The 21,323-nt window shown below is 38.9% G+C and overlaps 1 protein-coding gene across 3 annotated transcripts in view; it reads right to left on the bottom strand.

Annotated features, from left to right (window-relative positions):
• The window catches only part of Epha6 (EPH receptor A6), a 918,005-nt gene that overhangs the window by 224,646 nt on the left and 672,036 nt on the right, over positions 1 to 21,323 (bottom strand). For all 3 annotated transcript variants that reach the window (XM_026787030.1, XM_013353099.2, XM_026787032.1), the window contains one exon: positions 10,388 to 10,573. In XM_026787030.1, coding sequence (XP_026642831.1) covers positions 10,388 to 10,573 — 186 coding nt within the window. The remainder of the gene's footprint in view (positions 1 to 10,387; positions 10,574 to 21,323) is intronic.

The following is a 21,323-nucleotide window of genomic DNA, read 5'->3' as shown; positions in this document are numbered from 1 at the left end:
ACAAGGTCATGGCCTATCAGCAAAGTTTCAGTAGGCTCCAGTTGAGGTGTCTGTATCCTGTGATGGCTACGTGGATTCTCACTGACTCTGCCTACTTTCTCCCAGCATTCAGTTTAGTTTTCCTGTCTAGCTCTATTCTGTTACACCATTGGCTGAAAGCAGCTTCTTTATTACCCAATGACAATAAAACATATTCACAGCATACAGAGGGGAATCCCATATCATCTAATGTGGAAGACATTCAGAAAACAACCAATCAATATTCATGGACAGTTGTCAAGATCAAAGACAAAGAACTGAAGAACACTCACAGATGCAAGGAGACTGAGAAGATATGAGTGTTAATGGTGTGTGGGAGCCTGGAATAGATTAGTAGAGCAGAAACAAGAGGCAGCTCTGGACAGGTTGGTAATTGGAATGAGACTCCACAATAAGGACTACAGTGCTGACTCTCCTACCTGTTTACCTTCCTTCTTTCTTTCCAATCTTTCTTACTTAGAAGATCTTAGTATATTGTCCAGTCTGGCCTCAAAGATTTGAACCTCCTGGTTCAGGTTCCCAAGAGCTGAGTCTACAAGCATGTGCCACCACCCCTGGATTGTTTCTTGGTTTTGACATTAATCTTACATTTATTAGAGGAATTGGCTGAAAGTTGTATATGAAGTCTATCTTTTCTTAATATTTTCTCTAAGCCTGAAATTATTTTGTGAGAAAAAAATGGGGGAAAAGTCATAACAGCATGTTCCAATAATGACAAAAGCAATAGCAATTGAAACAGCATTAAAATACAGTCAGTCTGGGTTCAGTTCTGAGCCTGTCCACAAATTCCACACAATAAATGAAGGTTGTGTTAAATTTCTGTCATTGATTCCACAGATATTTGAAAATAGAATTTCATAGGGGAGGCTCCATAGTTATTTGGGGATTTCAATAACTGCGGTGGGAGGGGGAGTTTACAAGTTGTTTACCAAACTTACATAAGACTGTTAGCAACCAAGATAGGCTTCTTAGTACACTGAACTGCCCTCTCCTTCAACTGGCTGGCCATCTTCCTCCTCCTTTTCTCTTGAGAAAAGGCAGGATTTCCATATATAACAGCCAGTTATGGTATATCAAGATTCAGTGATACTAGGTACCTCCTCTTCTATTAAAGATGGAGAAGATAACCTGGTCAGAGAAACAGGTCCAAAAAGCAGGTAAAGAGTCAGAGATATTTCTTGTTCCTACTGCTAAGAGTCCCACAAGGCCAAGCTACAACTGTAACGTATATGCAGAGGGACTAGGTCAGTCTCATATAGGCTCTTGGTCCAGTCTCTATGAGACCATATGAGCCTAGGTTAGTTGATTTGTGGATTTTCTTTTGGTGTCCTTGATCTCTTTGGATTCTACAATCCTTAATGTCCCTCTTCTGCAGGATTTCCCCAGTTCCCCCTAATGTTTGGCTGTGGGTCTCTGCAGCTGTTTCCACCAGTTTCTGGATGAAGCCCCTCTCTAATGACAGTTGCAGTAGGCATCAATCTCTGAGTATATTAGAGTACCATTAGAAATTATTTCATTGATTTTTTTTTGTTTTGTTCTATCCTAGGTATCCGGGCCATCCAATCTAGGTCACGGCCTTCCAGGCAGTGTACTAGGGGTGGGCTTCTTTCATGGTATGGAGTCTTCAGCTGGACCAGTCATTGCTCAGCCATTCCCCCAATTTCTGTGCCACCTTTACCCTAGCACATCCTGTAGGCAGTACAAATTGTAGGTGGAAATTGTAGTTGGGTTTGTGTCCCTCTACTTGCAGTCTTGCCTGATTACAGGAAATGATTGTTTCAGGGTCTGTACCTCCCATTGCTAGGAGTTTTAGCTAGGGTCATCCTCAGAGATTACTGCATGTTTCCATTGCACTTAGGTTTCTAGATCATCCCAGAAATGGTCCTGATTCCAAGTGTCTCTGCTAGTACTCTCTCCCTCTAGCCTCCCTGCACCTGATCCCTCCTGTTCCCATAGCCATTCAGACCCCTCTGTCTATCCATTAGCGATGTGTATTCTATTTCTCTTTCATAATGAGATGCATGTGTCCCCTTGAGCCTTCCTTGTTATTTAACTTCTCTACATTTGTGGATTGTAGCATGGCTATCTTTTACTTTAAAAACAATATCCACTGATAAGTGAGTACATATCATGTTTGATGACTTTATTATTAAAAAATATTTTGTGTGAATACAATTTTACTTGTAGTCTCTTTTCTCTCTTTGCGCCTGTGGTTTACAGTGTTAGAGTGCTACCTTTGAACTCAACAACTTGTTATTAGGTTGCTTTCAGAAAGCTGTTAATACTTACGACCCTCTACCTCATCATTAGCATGATTAGGGATGCAGAGAACTGGAGGAGGGGGACACAGCTGAGAGATAGATGTAAAGATGTGGTCTAAATGAATTATGTTACGAAACTTAAACACTGAAGGGACAGGAATACATTTCCTTGGATACAGAAAAATATTTATTCTCTCATAAAGAGAGAGTCTACTCTGGCAGCAGGAAAATATACTGGTTATTCCAGTTCCCCAATTAGGCCAGCAGTGCTTGAACAGAGTATGACAACAGGGCCACAGGCTATGCCGTCTTGTAATCATTTACTACAGTCACATTCATTTCATCTGCCTTAGCTGTATGTTTATGTTATAATTCCAAGAGCAAATACTTTGCAGTAAATGTTCTACAAATCCCTTGAGTCTCCTGAAATTGCACAGAAATAATTCATCACTATTTTCAGCAACAGTAGAGTAAATACTTAAGGCTAGTAAAAGAAGAAAATCCAGAAAGTCCACCCCTGATGTAGGATTCCCCTCTTTATGCTATGAATACCATAGATGAATAAAGAAGCTGCTTTGGGCCTATTGCAGCACAGAATAGGGCAAGGTAGGAATTGTAAGCAGTTAGAGGAGGAGAGATTAGGTGGAGCCAAAGAGATCCCATGTAGCTGTCACAGGAGACAGCTGGAACTTGCTGGTAAACCACGAGCCTTGTTGTAAAATATAAAATAATAGAAATGGGTTATTCAAGATGTAAGAGCTAGCTAGAAATACATTAGAGTTATTGGATGAGCAATGTTACAATTAATATTGCTTCAGGGTGATTATTTTGGGTCTGGGCAAATGGAAAACAAACAAGCAGTCTCCATCAACATACTGCCTTTTCTCTTTTTGGCTGCCAATCCTATGCTCCTTTTCCCTGGGTTACATCTTCTCCACAGGCCCTGCTCCTTTTTCCTTTCTTGACAGTAGGGAAGCAGGCTGTCATCATGTCTAGTTTCCTTAGACCCCAGTGATACCAAAATGCTTTTCTGGTCAGTTTGATTCCAACATCTTCTCAGAATCTTTTCCAAACACTCACTAACACCAGTGAGTGTTTTTGGGTCCTGATGACAATGCCCCAATGTCAGCTTAAAGTAGTAGCAGAAAAAACACATCATTCCTTCTGGGCAGTGGTGGCACACACCTTTAATCCCAACACTCGGAAGGCAGAGACAGGCGGATCTCTGTGAGTTCGAGGCCAGCCTGGTCTACAAGAGCTAGTTCCAGGACAGGCATGAAAAACTACAGAGAAACCCTGTCTCGAAAATCTAAAAAAGAAAGGAAGGAAGGAAGGAAGGAAGGAAGGAAGGAAGGAAGGAAGGAAAAGAAAGAAAGACACATCATCCCATGCTCCATGCCAATAATGGGCTAAAATGTTGAGACAAGAGGGAACTCCCTGACATGGGTGAAAAATGGCTAACTATAATGCCCATTGACAACCAAAAAAAACAAAAAAACAAAAAAACAACCCAACAAACAAACCAGGAGGCCCAGAGTTGTCAATTAATAAATTTATTAGCTAAAATAGTTCTTAGGTCCCAATAATATTGGGTCCTATCACTGGTGCTTGTGAAGGGGGAAATGTAGGATGCAGCCATGACAAGGTCAAGAGGCAATGCCTGGCTCCAAGAAAGACCACAAAGTGAGACTACCCAGGCACCACCCAGAAACAGACCATCCAAAAAAATTGTAACATTATAACCATTGTAGATAGAATCACATGCAAGCACATGCCCATCACTTTTTACCAGGACACCCCTAGACACCTGTCAGCCAGTCAGGGATCCTAAACTCTAGAAATCCCTTACCCCCACCTTTGCTGTCATAAAAACCCAACCCTAACCAATCATGGGGCTCTCTGATCATTTCATACATTGGGCACACCGGAGTCTGTGTTTGCAAACTTGTTTAAAATAAAGGCTCTTTGCTTTTACACATGTAAATTGGTCTCCTTGTTGGTTTTGGAGGGACTCTGAGGATTTGGGCATAACAGAAATAGGTTGACAGTCATTTTATTTTGCAAAACATGCATTCTTTATGCCTGCTCTACTCCTGATGTTGGGTTTTCTCCCAGGAACCATTTACTAAACTTGTTCCCAGTATAGCACTTTGAGGAGAAGATGGTGGAACCCTTACGAGGTAGGAGGTTCTTAACTTAGCCAAGTGCAAACTCTAAGAAAATCCTGGGTTCTAATCCTTCTTATTCTACTCAAAGGATAGAAGATTTTGCTCTACTACCTTCTTCCATAATTATAAGCCCTAAGTATTGTAGCTAATCAACCACATACTAGAACCTTCAAAACTGTTAGCTAAAGTAAGCCTATTATTTTATCAGTTAAATAATATTAAATATTCATCAAAGTTACAGATTCCAGACTAATGTCCAAATCTTGATGTTGCTTTTAGATAAAAAATTCCCATAGTTTTCCAATTTATATATTATAAATTAAAAAGTTTGTTGAAAATTTCGTTTCTTTCTTTTATTTATTTATATTTTTACATCCTGAAACTTGCTACCTCTTTGAACTATCGGCATGAACTTAATTTTTTCTTTTGTTTTTTTGAGATAGTGTTTCTCTGTATGCTTTGGAGCTTGTTCTGGCAGTAGCTCTGTGTACAAATCTGGCATCAAATTCACAGAGATCTGCCTGACTCTGCCTCCCTCGTACTGGGCTTAAAAGCATGCACCACCACCGGCTGGTATGAACTTAAATTTATAATAATGTTGGAGGTAGGATGATCAGCCATCGCTAGGATAAACTTTCCTTTTAAACATCTCATGCTTCTCTTTATTAAAAAAATCAGAATTTATTAGGTTTATATTTGACCTCTATGTTTTCTACTCTGACTTTCACTTTTCTTTCATTCAGAAAAAAACAAAATATAAGGCTTAGAGAGCGTTGGTGATTAATTCATAAGTAAATAGCTGGAAATGCAGTTATTCATACTGTGGAAGTTTAAAGGATTATCTTTATTCAAGAAGGATAATCCTATCCTAGAACTAGGGAGCATGTTTTTATGCATGTACTAAGATTTTTTGACTGAACAGAATATACTCTTTTTGTTGAGTTGTATATCTACTTACAAAACTCTCTGGGAGTAATTTACAATATTCCTGAACATACAAAGGGTTTGGGCAACTCTAAAAGATTCTCTTATAACTTCAGTATTGAGCCATGGAGTCTTTAAAGAATATCTTAGGAAGGAATTATCTTTTGGAATTTGTTTGCTACTGGAAATGACTTCTATTTCACTTTACTGAGTTTTTTTTTTTATTTAGCAAATATAGTTAGTGTTTATAAATGTGTTTTTACTTAGCTGGAAGATAGACAATGTTGTTTGTCTCATGGTAACTGCGCTATATTTCTTCATCACTAGGTTGCAATTCTTATCTTCTTATAGAAAGGTGGTCTTTTGTCTCCTGGTGATGTAGCAAATGTTGCTGATACCTATGGTATTACATATTGTGACTACCTATGCTACTAATGATTACAAGTCTGTCCTCCAACTGATGGCTTCTCTTTGCTTCCCAGAAATATAGTATGTGCTGAGCATATGGCTATAACTTATTATTTCTCTTTCCATTATTTGTATCTTATCAGGCTAATAAAGATGTTATGTGTATCATATAAATAAGCTCAACTTTTATCAGATATACTATTTTGTATAATGCAGTTTTAAACATTTAGCTTCAAGTTTAAAATAAAATCAGATATATGTGCACAAATAAAAGAGTAGAAGTGATTCAAAGAACTGTACAATGCATGTTTCCAAGAGAAAAGGCTCTAAGACAAAAATATACTCATTTTAAGTAAGAACAGGTGCAAGGATGTTCTCAAGGTTTTTATCTATAACATTATATCACTGTTAATGGAGAGTCAATCTATTTGTTTCCCAGACCCCAGGAAAGTCTATAATCAGGCCCTTGTACTGCATCATTATCTTCATCAGTATCATCTTTTATGCAGTGGGGGTGTCTTTAGGGAATATTAATTGCTAGCTATCTCTTAGGTACTTAAGGGCAATCTTGGAGCAATTACCATGTATTTATGGGAATGAGGTATTCATTTATTTATTGCTTTTCTTCTAACATTCCCATAGCACTTGACTCCAGCTGATAACAGTATAAACAGGCTCACTGATTTTTTCGGGAATTGCTTTTCTCTTATGGCTACTATGTTCCTTGCAGCACCTCAATACTCCCTTATGGGGCTCACTCTTGGCAGTTAAAACTACAGTGCTGATTGCCATCAAGAGTGTACTAAAGCTATCTTTTCTCATCAGTTTCTTGTAACATATATGAGAAAATTTTTTTGTTTTTTCATAAGAATAAGACTGTAATACTGGTATGTGAATCACACAAATTTGTCTAAATAGAAGTCACCTATCTAGTTTACAGATCTAATCTTTCTGTTGGTTATTTGGGTGCTTATGAGAAATAAACATTTAATCTGATGGCAAAAATGTCAACAATAATCTTAGTAAACATAGGATATAAAATTAATTTCTTTATTTTGTAGTGTCATAGCTCTTTCCTTTTTATAGACCCTAATTTAAATACACATAAAATATGATAACACACAAAATCATACTACTGAATGAAAAGACATATGATTTAATGTATTTACTGGTGGAAAATAAAGATCTCTTACTTTCTAACCTTTGAGGTTTTTTTTTTTTTTGATCACTTATTTCTAGATATTCTATGTGCCAAGAGTACTTTGGCATCAAACTTAGCTTGTCACTCATTTTAAAAATTAAATTTTGCTTGCCATATAAATAAAAATATGAAAACAAAGGAATCATTTGAAATAGTGAGGCTAATGACAGAAGTCAACAGATGATGCTAAATTCAGTATACATAAATGATTTAACTTGTATAGAAATCCTTTGCAGTCTTAAAAAAGGGGAATGAGATGCTCCAATCAATGATATCTGGGTTAATTTCATAGTGTTTTATAGACATGAAAGTTCAGGATAGAGATTTTAAATAATTTATCCAATGTGTACAAATCTTAACTAGCAAGAGCTGAATTCCAGTGATTTATTAGCTTGGTCATTTATTGCTGTGAAAAAATGAATTTTAAATTTCATGACTTAAAAATAGTTTTACATGAAATTTTCAGGCAGTTGGATACTATGTGCATTTAACAAAATAATTGTACCATGTTATCCTAGGGTCTCTAGGGGTGAAGAACTAAGAACCCAAACTATAGGTTCTTGGTCAGATTTATTACTTCAGGCATGTGTTTCCTTCTGTGGAGCAGAACTTAAGTCCCACTAGAAAGTGTTTGGTTACCATCTTAACATTTGTGCCACTCCTGCACATGAACATATGTATGTCTCTATTCATAGATCAGTATAGCTCGTGAACTTCGTCAGAGAGGCATCTTTATATAGTGATGGTGGTTCAAAGTGAGAGACGTGTCAGTGGAGGGGGTCATCTAGATCTCATTCCTCCATCCCACAAGGCTCAGAGACCACGACAGAAGGGGGAGTGGAGAGACAGTAAGACCAGAGTGAAACAATGCTTTCTGTATCTAATAGGACAGCTGAATTTAGGAATTCATAGTACACATGCTTGTTCACCCAAGACTTGAACAAGATTAAGCCAGTCGACTTTCTAGTACAGCTGGGGAAAAAAAACTCACAAGCCTCAACCCCTACCGGAGGAGCTATGAACAATTAGAGTTTTAGGAGGGGAAAAGTAACTGATTTTTATGGATGAGGCCCCTGATACATTACAGTACCAGTGGATGGTCCCACAGCTAGAGAAGTATGTGGGCAGCACAAATTTGACCCAATGGAATATTAAAAATCATGAAAGAACACTAACTTGGAGTAGATCTTGGACTAGTTAGAGGAAGGGGGTGGGAAGATAAATATAATTAAAATATATTGTATATAATTCTTAAAGAATCAATAAAATACAAATTATTAAATAAAAACCCCTCTCTTATCTTTATTGGGTTGACCAGATTGAGCTGATTTGGTTTTTTTGCCTCACAAATGGCCAGCTGCAGGTATCTGAGTAGTTTGGGACTTGGGTAGGGTTATAATGTCTGAGATGGTTCACTCAGAAGCCTGGCATTCAGAACACTTTGAATGGGACTGGAGGCTAAAGTATCTTTATTTTCTGCTTTAAAAAATATATTTATTTTTCTTATTCATTCTCTCCCCCCCATGTGTGTATGTGTGTGTATGTGTAAGGGAGATGTGAATGTGGCTATATGCATGTCACAGCATGGTGTTGAGGTCAGAGGTCAGTTGTGTCAGTTTTTCCCTGGCACCCTGAAAAATAACTCAGTCTATATACAAGCTCTCCAACCTATTGAGCCAACTTTCTGACCTTCTTCGCCTTGTGATACTGCAACTTGATTTATTGTTTCATTAGAAATGGAGGTTGAGTTTCAGGAGAAAGAATTCTAGATTACTAACACCAACAAATATATAAGACACCACTTGTCTTACACTTACTTGCTAATGTCCAACTGGCTAAGGTTGGGCACATGGATGAGTTCAGAGTACTTGTCTATTGTTGCGGGAGATCCTCTCGCTCCTCCAGCCTATAGCCGCTGAGATACCAGCCCACTGGGGCGTGGTCTCTCTCCCTTTAAAAAAGCGGCCACTTCCCTCTCCTCTCTCTCTTCACTTCCTGTTCCACCGGTGACTAGGTGACTAGACTCCCTTCCTGGTTGTGCAGAGAGTTGTTGTCTGGGACAGTGATCTGTAAGTTTTTCCCCCTTTAAATAAATGCCACCCTATTAATCATAATTCCAAACTGGTGTGGCATTGTTTGTGACCTACACCTTCAGTCTATGATAACTACTCATGGGTAAATATTGAAAGACTGTTAAAATAACTACAACAAAACCCCCACTAAAACGCTTATCATTCCAATCACTTTTCTCTGCTTTGTAAACTCTTGGGCTTGCAAGTAATCTGCTCCCTTGAGCACATTTTACCAATGCATGAAGTATATGGAGATCTAACAAGTAGAGTTGAGCAATGCTGTTAATAAGCTATGTCATTTCTAACTATAACATAAAATTCAACTTCCCTTAAATGGTTTGAAAAATACCTATTTATTCACATATCTTTCATTTATTTATTATTCATCTGTGTTTGCATGAGTTTATATGCACCACATATCTATAAGAGACTGTGATAGAATGAAGAGATCATTAAGTCCATTGTAACTAGAATTATGTATGGTTGTAACTTGGCAGTAGGTTCTGAAAACCCAGGTCCTCTGCAAAAACAGGAGCTGCTTTTAACCACTTGGCCATCTCTCCAGACCCTACTCCTATCTTCAATGGCTGTTAAAGAAATTTTAATTCTGTAAATAAAAATATACTTTCAAACATCAAAATGATTTTCATGACACACTTAATGCCAGCTGTGCTGGACTTTATGTTTAATTCATCAGTGAATAAAAATGGAGAAATATTGTTACATTGTGTGCCTTTATCATTGTTCAAATATACACATCCAATTTCTTAAAGTATAGATATAATTTTGGGTTTTAAAGCAATTTTCTTTAAAAAGAATGACCTTGATTCGATTATTTCTATAACAGGAGGATTTTTATTGCAGTGGTTATCTTTTATTTTACTTTATATCAACTATAATAATTTATTAATAATGCTATTAATAGAGCTGACTTCCAAATAGAATTTTTTGTGGAAATATTTTACTCTATGGTAAAGCATTTTACATTTGTCTATGCAATGCATTTTTAAGAAGTAGTAGTTAATCAAATATTGATTTCAGTCTTCTATTAATATTGATATTTAGAAAAAATATAAATCCTTTCATTCTGAGTCATTATGCTAAGTTAAATGAGCATAATTTAAAGGTAATGTCATTTCAAAATGCCTATGCAAACCCTGATAGTGTTTAGGCCTCATGGTAGGACACTGAGAAGTGATGTCAGAAGACCGCATTTGAACGAAGCTGTTGTTGTCATAACTATGGCATTCTATTATGAATTAATAAAAACTAAAAGCAGTATGTGAGAAGTAGTGAGGAAAATCAGAAACTTACTTTTGGTGACAACACCTTCTAGGCGAATGATGTTGGGGTGGTCAAACTGACCCATGATGCTCGCTTCTCTCAGAAAATCTCTTCTTTGTCGATCCACGTGACCACCCTTCAGTGTTTTAATAGCAACTGGGATCTCCCTTTTCCCTGGTGTCTTCAAACGCCCACTGCAGACTTCCCCAAATTCACCTTACAAAACAAAGCAGAAAACATTTGCTTAAAACAAATCCTTCTAAACCAGAAAATCCAAATTACCTTGTTATCATTTATAAAAGAACCTAAAGCATGTCTTTTTGAAAATGCTTTTTGTTTAGTCTGTATAAACCAATGCCTGATGTATTTATAATGAATAATAGACTACCTTTCCATGTGTTACACCAAGGAAGCTCTGTTGAGGGGCATTCCTGATCTGCTGCAGAATTATATCCATCCAGCAGAATTGGAGGTGATAATGTAAATCTAGAGAAAAGTAATAATTACTAAACTTAGCTGTTCCTGTTCTCTGTCCTAAACTCCTGAGCCAAATGCCATGTTTGTTCAGAGAATTCACCAGGTTTTGTTGTTTATGTGACCTCTGAAGTCAGATCGCTATTTTATGACAATTAGAAAGCAATCCTGTCTCAATTAATTTATGAACATTGAGAAAATCCAAGCTGAACATAATTGTAATAACTGATTCTATAGGATACAGAGTTATACAAGATATATTGATGGAAATATAAATGTATGAAGATGAGTTGTTTCAGCCCTAGTTACATCAATAGATTAAATAAGCAAATATTTTCTAAATAGTTACCACATGAATATATGCTGCTAGGTTGCTGTGAGATACAAAGATGTAAACAGTATTATTATCCTGAACTCATTGAAAATAAGGAAACGAATGGAAACGAACCACTTAGAGCATTCTATCCATGTAAATACTGCTTTCCTTAAGAACATCTATGGCTTCAGGACTTGCTGAGAGAGTTATACCTTGTGCTGAACTGTGAATGATGGGCAGGCTGACCAAGTACAAGAGCGGCAGGAACAATAAAGATGGGTGTGGTGAGGGTGTGAAGAAAACGGAGGAAAAGATTAAAAGGTTAGAAACAGGAAGACACTGGTTCTGAGGGGCTCTTATGGAAACGGCCACAGGATTTCTCAGGGTAGCTCAACAAACTCAATAAAGATTAAGGCGGTGAACAAATAACTCATTAAAAAGGGGGGGAGGCTTTTACATATGTATGAATGCCTGAGTTTGACCCTAGAACCCATGTTAAGAACACAGACAGGTGGATCCCATCCCTGGGATTCACAGTTTAAGCCAGCCTAGCCTACTAGGCAAATTTCAAGACAATGAGACCCCGTGTCAAAAACCAAGGTCAATGACTTCTGAGAAACTGTACTTGAAGCTGTTCAGCTGTCCTGCATACATAGCTGCATACAAACAACTCCCCTAAAAAAAAAAAATAACAGCTTTAAGATTCCAGAATCTAAATTTTTCTAGGAAAAATGATCTGCATTTACTTAAGATGGTAAGTTTGATGTTCATTTAGTATTTGGTAACATGATAGCACTAAGACTTTATGTTACTGCAGTGGATTCCTTTCTTGCAAGAATAAAGGAAAAATTAAAAGTGGCAATATACCTACAAATATTTATTAACTGTAAACTGTCAGGGCTGGGAATGTGGCTCGGTTGCTAATGTTTGTCGAGAATATATAAAGCTCTGGGTTCAATTCTCAGCATAGCATAAACCAGTCACGTTTGGCCTCTTCTGGGAAGGCCAGCCATGGGGTGCCAGTCAAGGGGTACTACACCCCCTTTTTCATGTCTGGCTTCTCAAGTGCCAGCCAGACCCATATGTACCAGTTTGGGAGAAGCTGCATACCCTCTCACATGGTTGCCAGGTAGGGGAATTTCATCCCCTCTTCCACAGCTGATCTTGTCAGGGCCAGACATGCTGGGGTGCCAGGCTAGGGAAGCTGAGCTCCTCTTCCACTACTGGCCTCCATAGTGCTTACCAAGCCCTGGGATGCCAGATCAGGAACCTGTGCCCTCTCTTCTATGACTGATCTCCCTTGGACCAGACGAGCCTTGGGGTACCAGGCCAGTGAGGGTGAGACCCTCTTCAATGACTGACCTCTGCAGATCTTTCCAGTCAATCTCGGAGTGTCAGAATGGGGATGCTACACACCTCTTCCATATCTGGCCTCCCCAGAGCCGGCCAGACCCTTAGCTGCCAGATGGGGAGCTGTGCCTCCTTTCACATGACTGGCCTCCCCAGGGTCAGTGGAAGCTCGGCCTCTGTCCCACAACTGGCCTCTTCAGTGGCAGAGAGTTCCTAGGGTGCCAGTCTTGGGCAGATGTGCCCCCAGTTCCTTGGCTGAGCTCCTCACATGGTGTCATGTGGTGCAAACTGGTGAAGCTGTGCCTTGTCTTTCATGACTTCCAGGAAGAGAAACTGTGCCCCCCTCTTACACGTCTTACCTCCCCTGTGCTAGACAGGCCATGGGGTGCCAGGCCAAGGAAGCTGAACCCCATCTGCCATGGCTGGTCTCCACAGGCCAGATAAGACACTAGGTGCCAGGCTAGGAAATATCCACCCACTCTTTATTGCTGGCCTCCCTGGGCAGACCAGACACTGGGCTGCCAGGCTAAGCAAGATACATTGACACATCCATGGCTGCCAGATAGGGACTGTGCCCCCTCTTTTGTGGTTGGTCTTCTCTGGGCCAGGGGTTATAGGCCAGGGAAGCTTACCATGCCTTGGCGTGAGCTGTGGAAACTACAAATTTTCCACATCTGGCCCTCCCTCACACCAGCCAGGTCAATGGTTGTCAGGCCAGGGAAACCACATTCCTCTTCCCTGGCTGATCTCTATAATCCAGGCCTATCCCTGGGATGCCAAGCCGGGAAAATCCACCACCATTCCCAGAGGTGGCCTTCCCAGGACCGGCCAGGCCTTAGGGTGGCAGGCCGAGGAAGATATGGCCCCTCTTCCATGGCTGGCCCACCAGGGTTGGCCAAGCCCTGTGTTACCAGTATGGGGAAGATGTGCCCACTCTTCAATGATTTTCCTTCACAGGGCCTGGCTAAGTGGTCAGGAGATCTTGTTGCCACATAAGAACTGAAGTTAGGATCCCAGCGCCCACATCACTGGTGCTTGCTGACTTGTAAATTAACTGAAAAACTGCGAGATCCGGGCTTAGGGAGAGAGACTGTGCCTCCAAGAAATTAGGGGAGAGTGGTAGAAGAGAATGCTCACATTCTCCTCTGCCTTCCACAGGCTCCTAGCTACACACTTGCTCATATACCACACACTCATGCATATACACACACATTCACATCCATGCACCACACACTAACCAAAGCTAAGTAACAAACCAATCACACACACACCACACACACACACACACACACACACACACACGATCAAGTATTATTCATCAATAACTGTAGGTTATTTAAGTTTAAATCTTTTAATGGTGGAAAGAAAAAAACCCTTAAGTCTCTTCAGTTTACTGGTTTACAGTCCTAATCAATTGTTGGATGAGGATAGAAGATCAAATTATAATTTGTGGTGTTTTGGGTTTCAGTTATCCATACTTTCTTTCCATCAGTTCATCACAGACAACCAAATGCAGACTATATGTGAATAATAGCCACTGTTGATTAATTTTAAGTAAAAAGACAATATTTTATTTCTAAAACTATATGCATACGTGCCTGCTAGAAATAGAAAGTCAAATAAGATACTCAGTTGTCATTTTTACTTTGTTATTATTATTGTTATTATTATATTTATTACTAGGACTAGTAACCATATATTACAAAAGAAAAGGCACCTCCTCAGGAGGTAATAGGCTGGCAAGCTGGGAAAGGTGGTTTCAAAGCTGAGACTTTGTCTTTTATACATTAAAAATTCACACAAGCAAGGACATGAAAACACTGGTTGTATGTTGTCCCTAGAGAATGCAGTGCTCATCTTATTGGACTTGACAAATCTTGCTCAAATTTTGCAAGAAATAAAAGAATATATTTTTAACTTGAAGCTCTCAATTTGTGGGGGGACAGATATTCATATTTCACAGAAAGTGAATCTGAATTCTTTCTAAAGTTGTTTGATAGTGCTTTTGATTTTTTAAAGATTTTATTTTGTACCTAAAAATAATAGCTGATGGAAAATTGCAACATTTTTCTCAGCCTCTGGGACCTTTGTGGAGAAAAGAGATGTTTTAATATGTGTAAACTATTGTCAAATATACACAAGCCTTCCGAAGGTATTAGAAATTTGTTCATCGATCACACCTCTACCCCTAATAAAGATATAGAAAAATAAAACATTTTTATTAGCTTTTTTTGGTCTCTTACTGTACCTGAAAGCATCAGCTAGTATTAATAAAGACTTGACAATATTTAGGAATAAAGTTGGTGGCCTAAGTCCAAATTAATTTGATATTTTTTTCCATTCATATATCATAAGAATTCAAATAAACTTCTGTGTACAATAAAATAGATGATGGCTCTGCTGATATTTTATCAAGACAGAAATAGTAGTAATTTTCTTTGGTTTTCTGCTGTCTGAAACTCATGCATCTTATTAACACCAGGCAGGTGTTTTCCTCATGTCAAGCTTTGCTTGATCAGGTCGCTATCACACTTATTTCACTGGCACTAAATATGGTGATCTGAGATTCCAGCTCTCCTTCATTTCTAACCCCTTGAGACAAGGAAACAAAAATGTCACACTCCTGTGTTATTTTAAAAAATCAAGTGTATTGGTTTTTGGAATGGTAAATATGCTGTAAGGATCTGAGACTCTTAGTGAATGTTTTAGGGCTGGGCTAAAAAGCTCACTCACAAAATGTGTTCTTTCACAGAAGTCCTGGATATGTCACACATATGAAAGTGTTTTAAATTGAGGTATAATTTCTTCCTTCCTTCCTTCCTTCCTTCCTTCCTTCCTTCCTTCCTTCCTTCCTTCCTTTCTTTCTTTCTTTCTTTCTTTCTTTTTCTTTTGGTTTTTTTGAGACAGGGTTACACTGTGTAACAGTCCTAGCTGTCCTGGAACTAGCTCTTGTAGACCAGGTTGGCCTCGAATTCACAGAGATCCCCCTGGCTCTGCCTCCGAAATATTTGGGTTAAAGGCGTGTGCCACCACCACCTGACCTTAAAGTATAATTTCATAAATTGCCCAAGAGTGACTCATTATGTATTTGTCCTTAGTAACAGTAGTTACTGTAAGTGACATTAACATCCTAGATGTAACTTGATCATCAGTAAGAAAAATTATTTCTCAATAAGATTGTGAATATTTATACACATAATTTAATCCATAGCTAACCCATTAACTAGAAGCATATGACATTAACGACTACTTATGTATAATTGCAAGCATTATTACATTTCCCTTACATGGTATTTTGTGCCAATGAGTCCATGAACTTAATATATGCTTTAATCTCTCTAAAAACATTTTGAAGTAAGTACTAATATTCAGTTTATAAATGAGGAAACTGAAGCACACAAGTAACTTGATCACAAGCGGATGTTTATCATCGTTAACAATGTTTTCTGCTTTTTGAGCAATATAGTCATTGTTAGCATTTTATTGAGTTCACATAGTAAATTCCCATGGTAACAATGTTATCTTCACAGCAGCTGTCTTAAATGTTTAAATCATGAGCTAGATTAGAAATATACATAGAGAAATAAAGTCATGCTGTATGAATCCTTCACTTCTATTCTAGTTGGAGTTACTATTGCTGTGATGAAACACGATGATGCAAAGCAACTTGGATATGAAACAGTTTGTTTCATCTTTCAATTTCTGGTTACAGTCCATCACTGAGGAAAGTCAGTGCAGAAACTCAAGAAGGGTAGGAACTGGGAGGCAGAAACTGATACAGAGGTTACGGAGACGTGTTACTTACTGACGTGATTGTCATGATTTGCTCAGCCTGCTTTCTTATAGAACCCAGGACAACCAGCCCAGAGATGGTACTACCTAATGTACGGGTCTCTCTCCCATCAAACAATAATTAAGAAAATGTCGTATGCCCAGATCTTATGGAGGTATTTTCTCAATTTAATTTTCATTTCTAATAATCCTAGCTTGTGTCAAGTTGACATACAGCTATCCAGTACAACTACTAAATTTGAGCCCTAGATCAAATGTATACTATGTAATCTGCAAAAAACTACAGTCTAGTTTCAAGGTAGCCAAGAAAATTATACGCAGGATAATTGATCTTCTGCCATGGACAGAGCATTTGCTAGCTAACATTCCCATCTATCTCTCAGGTAGTGGTAAAAACCTTTTTTGACAAGCAATTTTATTGTATAATATACAGGATAAATAACAATTAGTATTGGATTTTCCACAAAAACTGCACAATTTAACTGAAACTTGGAGGAAAGCAGGGGAAAGTAAGTGTAATCTGCTTGGAAAACGGTGACATCATAGTCACGACAGCTGTCCCTAAGTTCTGTCCTTTGTGATCTCAGGCTTCAGCTCACATTCATTCTCAACTCCTCGAGACAAAGAAACAAAAAAGCCACACTCTTGATTTTCTTTTTAAGTCATGTCTTTTGGTTTGGGGGATGGTAAATATTGTCAACTTGATTAGACCTGGAGTCAGCTAAAAGACAAGACTTTGGGCAAGTCTGTAAGGGACTTAAAATTAGACTAACAGATCGGAGAAGAGACCAGTCCACTCAACCCCAGAGGGAGCAGCACTTCCAGCAGCAGCTCAGAGATAAAGAGGTCAAAAAGAAAAGTAATGAGCTTACCTGCCTGCCTTTGACCCTATTGATAAGTTGCTTTTCCTACTATTGCTACAGAAGGTGCCCAACTTTCTTGCAGCAGGTGCCCGGCTTTCCTGCCATCAGACTACAAAGTGAGCCTACCAAAATGTACTGAAGACCTCAGAACAGCTCCCCTCCCCTGAAGGCATCCAGCACCAGACTGAGGAGAGGCAGCATCCAGCCTTGTGCACTCAGCAGCCAATCTCTCCAGTGTGAAGATAATTCCATTGGCAACAGAACCCTACCTACCCTGCAAGACAAACTAATAAATCTTCTTTGTATTATATATTCATTCTCTGAATTGTTATGCTCTGCAGATCTCCAATTCAAGTATTTCCAATGTTTTTCTTCACATGTGCTGTGTGCTCAGACTGGAATGATCCCCAATACAGATGTCTTCATTTTTTCCATCTGTATCTCCTCGATTCCCTATAAAGACTGAACCTTGCTATCTTCTCTCTAGAACACTTTCCCTAGTCAACTTTCATCTAACTTACTTTCCTTCAATTAACTTGCCCATTTGCAAAAAAAAAAAAAAAGAACCCTACTAACACAATACCATTCTCTACATATGGGAGTGTGTCCAGCACTCGTAGACAGGCTATTTTATTCTCCTACCGGACACATTATCAACCTCAGACAAGGCTATTCTGAGACATGACAAGATGAGACAAAGCAAGGCCACTTCATACTTTTGTTCAAGTTCAGACAAACACAAGGTCGCTATAGCATCCCAAAATACCTCTTGGCTAAAAGGAGTGCTCCTCTTTTTAAAACTGTTAACTGGTTTTATTCTTATTTCAGTGTTCCCTATTTAAAACTAAATTTTATTGTGATAATATAGTAGATATCCTAAATATGGACTCATGTTTTTTGTAGATGAGGAGCTTGTGATGAATTCAGACAGCACTATGGCAAGTCACCCCACCGCTCCGTGTCTTCAGATAAAGCTCCCTAGACAGAATCACTCCCTTTATGAAGCAGGCTAGGTACAGGCTCTTTTCACCACTAAGTACCTTACCAAGCATCAGGATTCAGCCACGCTTTGTGATATTTCCTGGAAAGACATGAATAAGCTCTTTATTCACCCTAGAGAGAACACCAGTACAAGACCAAAGAAATGATTCCATTCCAGTCTAGCATAACGAATCAATGAGTTTAATTGGGATTCTTTACTGGGGTGTGGACAATTCAGGGACAGCTATACCATGCAATAATAATAATAGTAAGTCTCCCTCACAGCAATTGTTTACTGCTAATAAATCCCTGGGGAGAGGTATAATCTTGCAAACTCCACTCCCAGTAACCACTAACTGTTCATACTTCCTGGGAAGAAACAGGGCCTCATGCATCTTTCCTCACATCTCAATGATGGAACATTAATGGACCAAAACCTTGTACAGTAATCACAAATGCTGGGAGTTCAAGGAGTCCAAGGGGGCAGTGGCCATGAAAGACCTGGAGAAAAGCAGTCCACAAGTTTCTGGTCACCTTGTGGAAGGATTAAACTAAGTCAGTAACCCCCATGGAAGAATCAGGGGTACCCACACCTACCTGATACTATAAAATCTGTATCCCACAGCCCTCATTCCTTCTGCTACCAAGTGTAATTTCTTTGTACACCTACAAAGTACAGGCTGTCTTTGTACTACGGGCTGTAAGTACCTTTCATGCATAAATATGTGTCAGCTCATCTGTCCAGTAAGAAGGGTAGCACAGTGGGCCATCCACTGAATGCTGAAGTTGGAGTCTTCTGATCAACAGGATGAACAGAAGGCAATTCAAACAGTTACTTCCCTTTCATTGCCTTCCCAGGAAACTTGTCTACTCACCACTTGCTTCCAGAGAGTCTGCTGTGTTGGACAGGTTGCTACGTAGCATGTGCTTCTCCTTATCATATGAAATACACCTGTTTCTTCCAAAGTTGCTTGTAATCATTGTGTTTTATTATAGCAACAGAAACAAGTCTAGAACACCTGGTATAGTCAAAGTATTTTTACTGTAATATAAACTCATTAGAAAAAAGTCCAGCTACTTATAGGGTATTACAAGCAAGAAAAGTTTTGTACTATCTATAGGCAAATGTCATGTGTCTTTGTGGTAGGTTTTGGGTTGGGATAGGGGGCTGTAAAATGTCTATGGGGCAAAAGACTTAGGAGAGTCAATCTGAGAAACCTAACTGTATAGCAGATCCATTACTGTAGCTCTATCTTGAGCTTTAGATACAACATCACTTACCAAATAACTTGGCTTTCAACCCATTTGGACTTGAGCATGCAAATAAAACCACCTGGCGAAAATGTAGAAGGAGTCATGCACAATATACATTGTAGACAGGTCTGTCTGCCTGCTGACATTGATCATGGTCATGGACTTGAAAGCTCTACTCCCGTTTCTCTCTAATTGCCTCTCAACTAAACTTGAGTTTAGTGATGCATAGGATCCTTGCCTACCACTGTTAATGGGACAGGTTTGCTAATCCCTGTCTTACAATAGATCACGAAGGAATCCTGTCTAGGCCATACTCATGCACTGTTATAGTCCTGATATTTTTCCTGCTCACAGAACACCTTGGAGAAACTTCTAGATAACTGACTTGTCTTTTTCCCACTGCTGGTCCTCTAAAACTCTAAACTCAGTTCTCAGCTTTCTTACCTGTAACCTGGTAGCAATCATATCCACACAATGATGTGATAGGATTCTCACCCACAGGTGCCATTGTCACATCCTTGCAATCATTATTTCTACAGCACATTTCAAACCATCCCCTAACTTCATTGTATTTTCCTACTATTAGGAGTGTTGTGGTTGAATGAGAATGTCCCCATAGGATCAGATGTTTGAGTATTTTGTCATCGGTGGGTGGCTCTGTTCTGGTAGGTTTCATAGGTGTTGCCTTGCTGGAGGAAGTGTGTAACTGGGGAAGGACTTTAAAGTTGCAAAGCCATATACCATTCCCAGCTTGTTCTCCCTGCATCCACCTTGAGGTTTGAGATGCTCTAGCTGTCATATCTGCAGCCTCCCAGCCATGATGGATCCTTATTCATCTGAAACTGCAAACCCTATAAACCTCCCCCTTATAAGTTGACCAGGTCATGATATTTTTATCATAGGAATATAAAAGTAATCAGTACAACTAACTACAAAACCCAAGAACCACCAGAAATGGTATCTGTCCAAGTCTCCCTATAATCCAAAACATTTACAGAAGCATCAGGAGGTTTGCTACAAGTTGGGATGGCCAGTTCTAGGCTATAAAGGGCTGTGTAGAAAGACCTGTCTGAAATAATAAACAGACAGGCTAACAGGAAGATAATTGTAAAACAAAAACTGAGTTCGCTCATCACAATAAAACTGACCTTATAAACTGAAAGAGTTCGTTACATTGAAAGAAAAAGGATAAGTAACAATATAAAAATGTATAAAAGTATAAAGCTCATTGTTAGAGGTAAATTAAGAATACTCTAATACTGACAGTTCACATGTAAATTACTTTTAGTTTTAGTATATGAGTTAGTTGTAGTTCAAAAGGTTAACTCTCATATGGAGATAAATCTCTAGTAAAAATATTACAATTCTACTGTAACATCTAATTATTTTGACTGTAAAGAACTGGTTAATGAAGTACAGCCGGTTTCTATTCTAGTTAGAGTGACAACTGCTGTAATGAAATATTGTGATCAAAAGCAAATTGGAGAGGAATGGTTTATATCCCATAGTCCCCCATAGGAAGTAAAGGCAGAGACTCAAACCAGGCAGAACGCTGGAGCAAGGAGCAGATGAAGAGGCCACATGTGGGTGCTGCTTACTGAACCTTGGTTTTTCTGGACTGCTCAGCCTGTTTTCTTATAGAACCCAGGACTACCATCCCAGGGATGCTCACACTCACATGACCTAGGACAACTTACATATGGGGGCAGTCTCTTAATTGAGGATCTCTCATCTCCAAGGACTCTAGCTTATGACAAGCTGACATGAAACTAGCTAAAACAGCATCAATAGAAAAAAGGTATGAATTACAAGTGTAAGTGTAGAACTGTTACATAGAAATGAAGTTAAAAACTTCTAGTTTACACTAGGTTATTGTAGCATACATTCTATTATATTATGTGGCTATCATCTATCTATTTATATCTATCATCTATCA

This window comes from Microtus ochrogaster, chromosome 2, assembly GCF_000317375.1.
Source record: "Microtus ochrogaster isolate Prairie Vole_2 chromosome 2, MicOch1.0, whole genome shotgun sequence".
In the NCBI taxonomy this organism is placed as follows: domain Eukaryota; kingdom Metazoa; phylum Chordata; class Mammalia; order Rodentia; family Cricetidae; genus Microtus; species Microtus ochrogaster.
The sequence above is the reverse complement of the archived record's forward strand: the minus strand, read 5'-3'. Positions and strand labels throughout refer to the sequence as shown.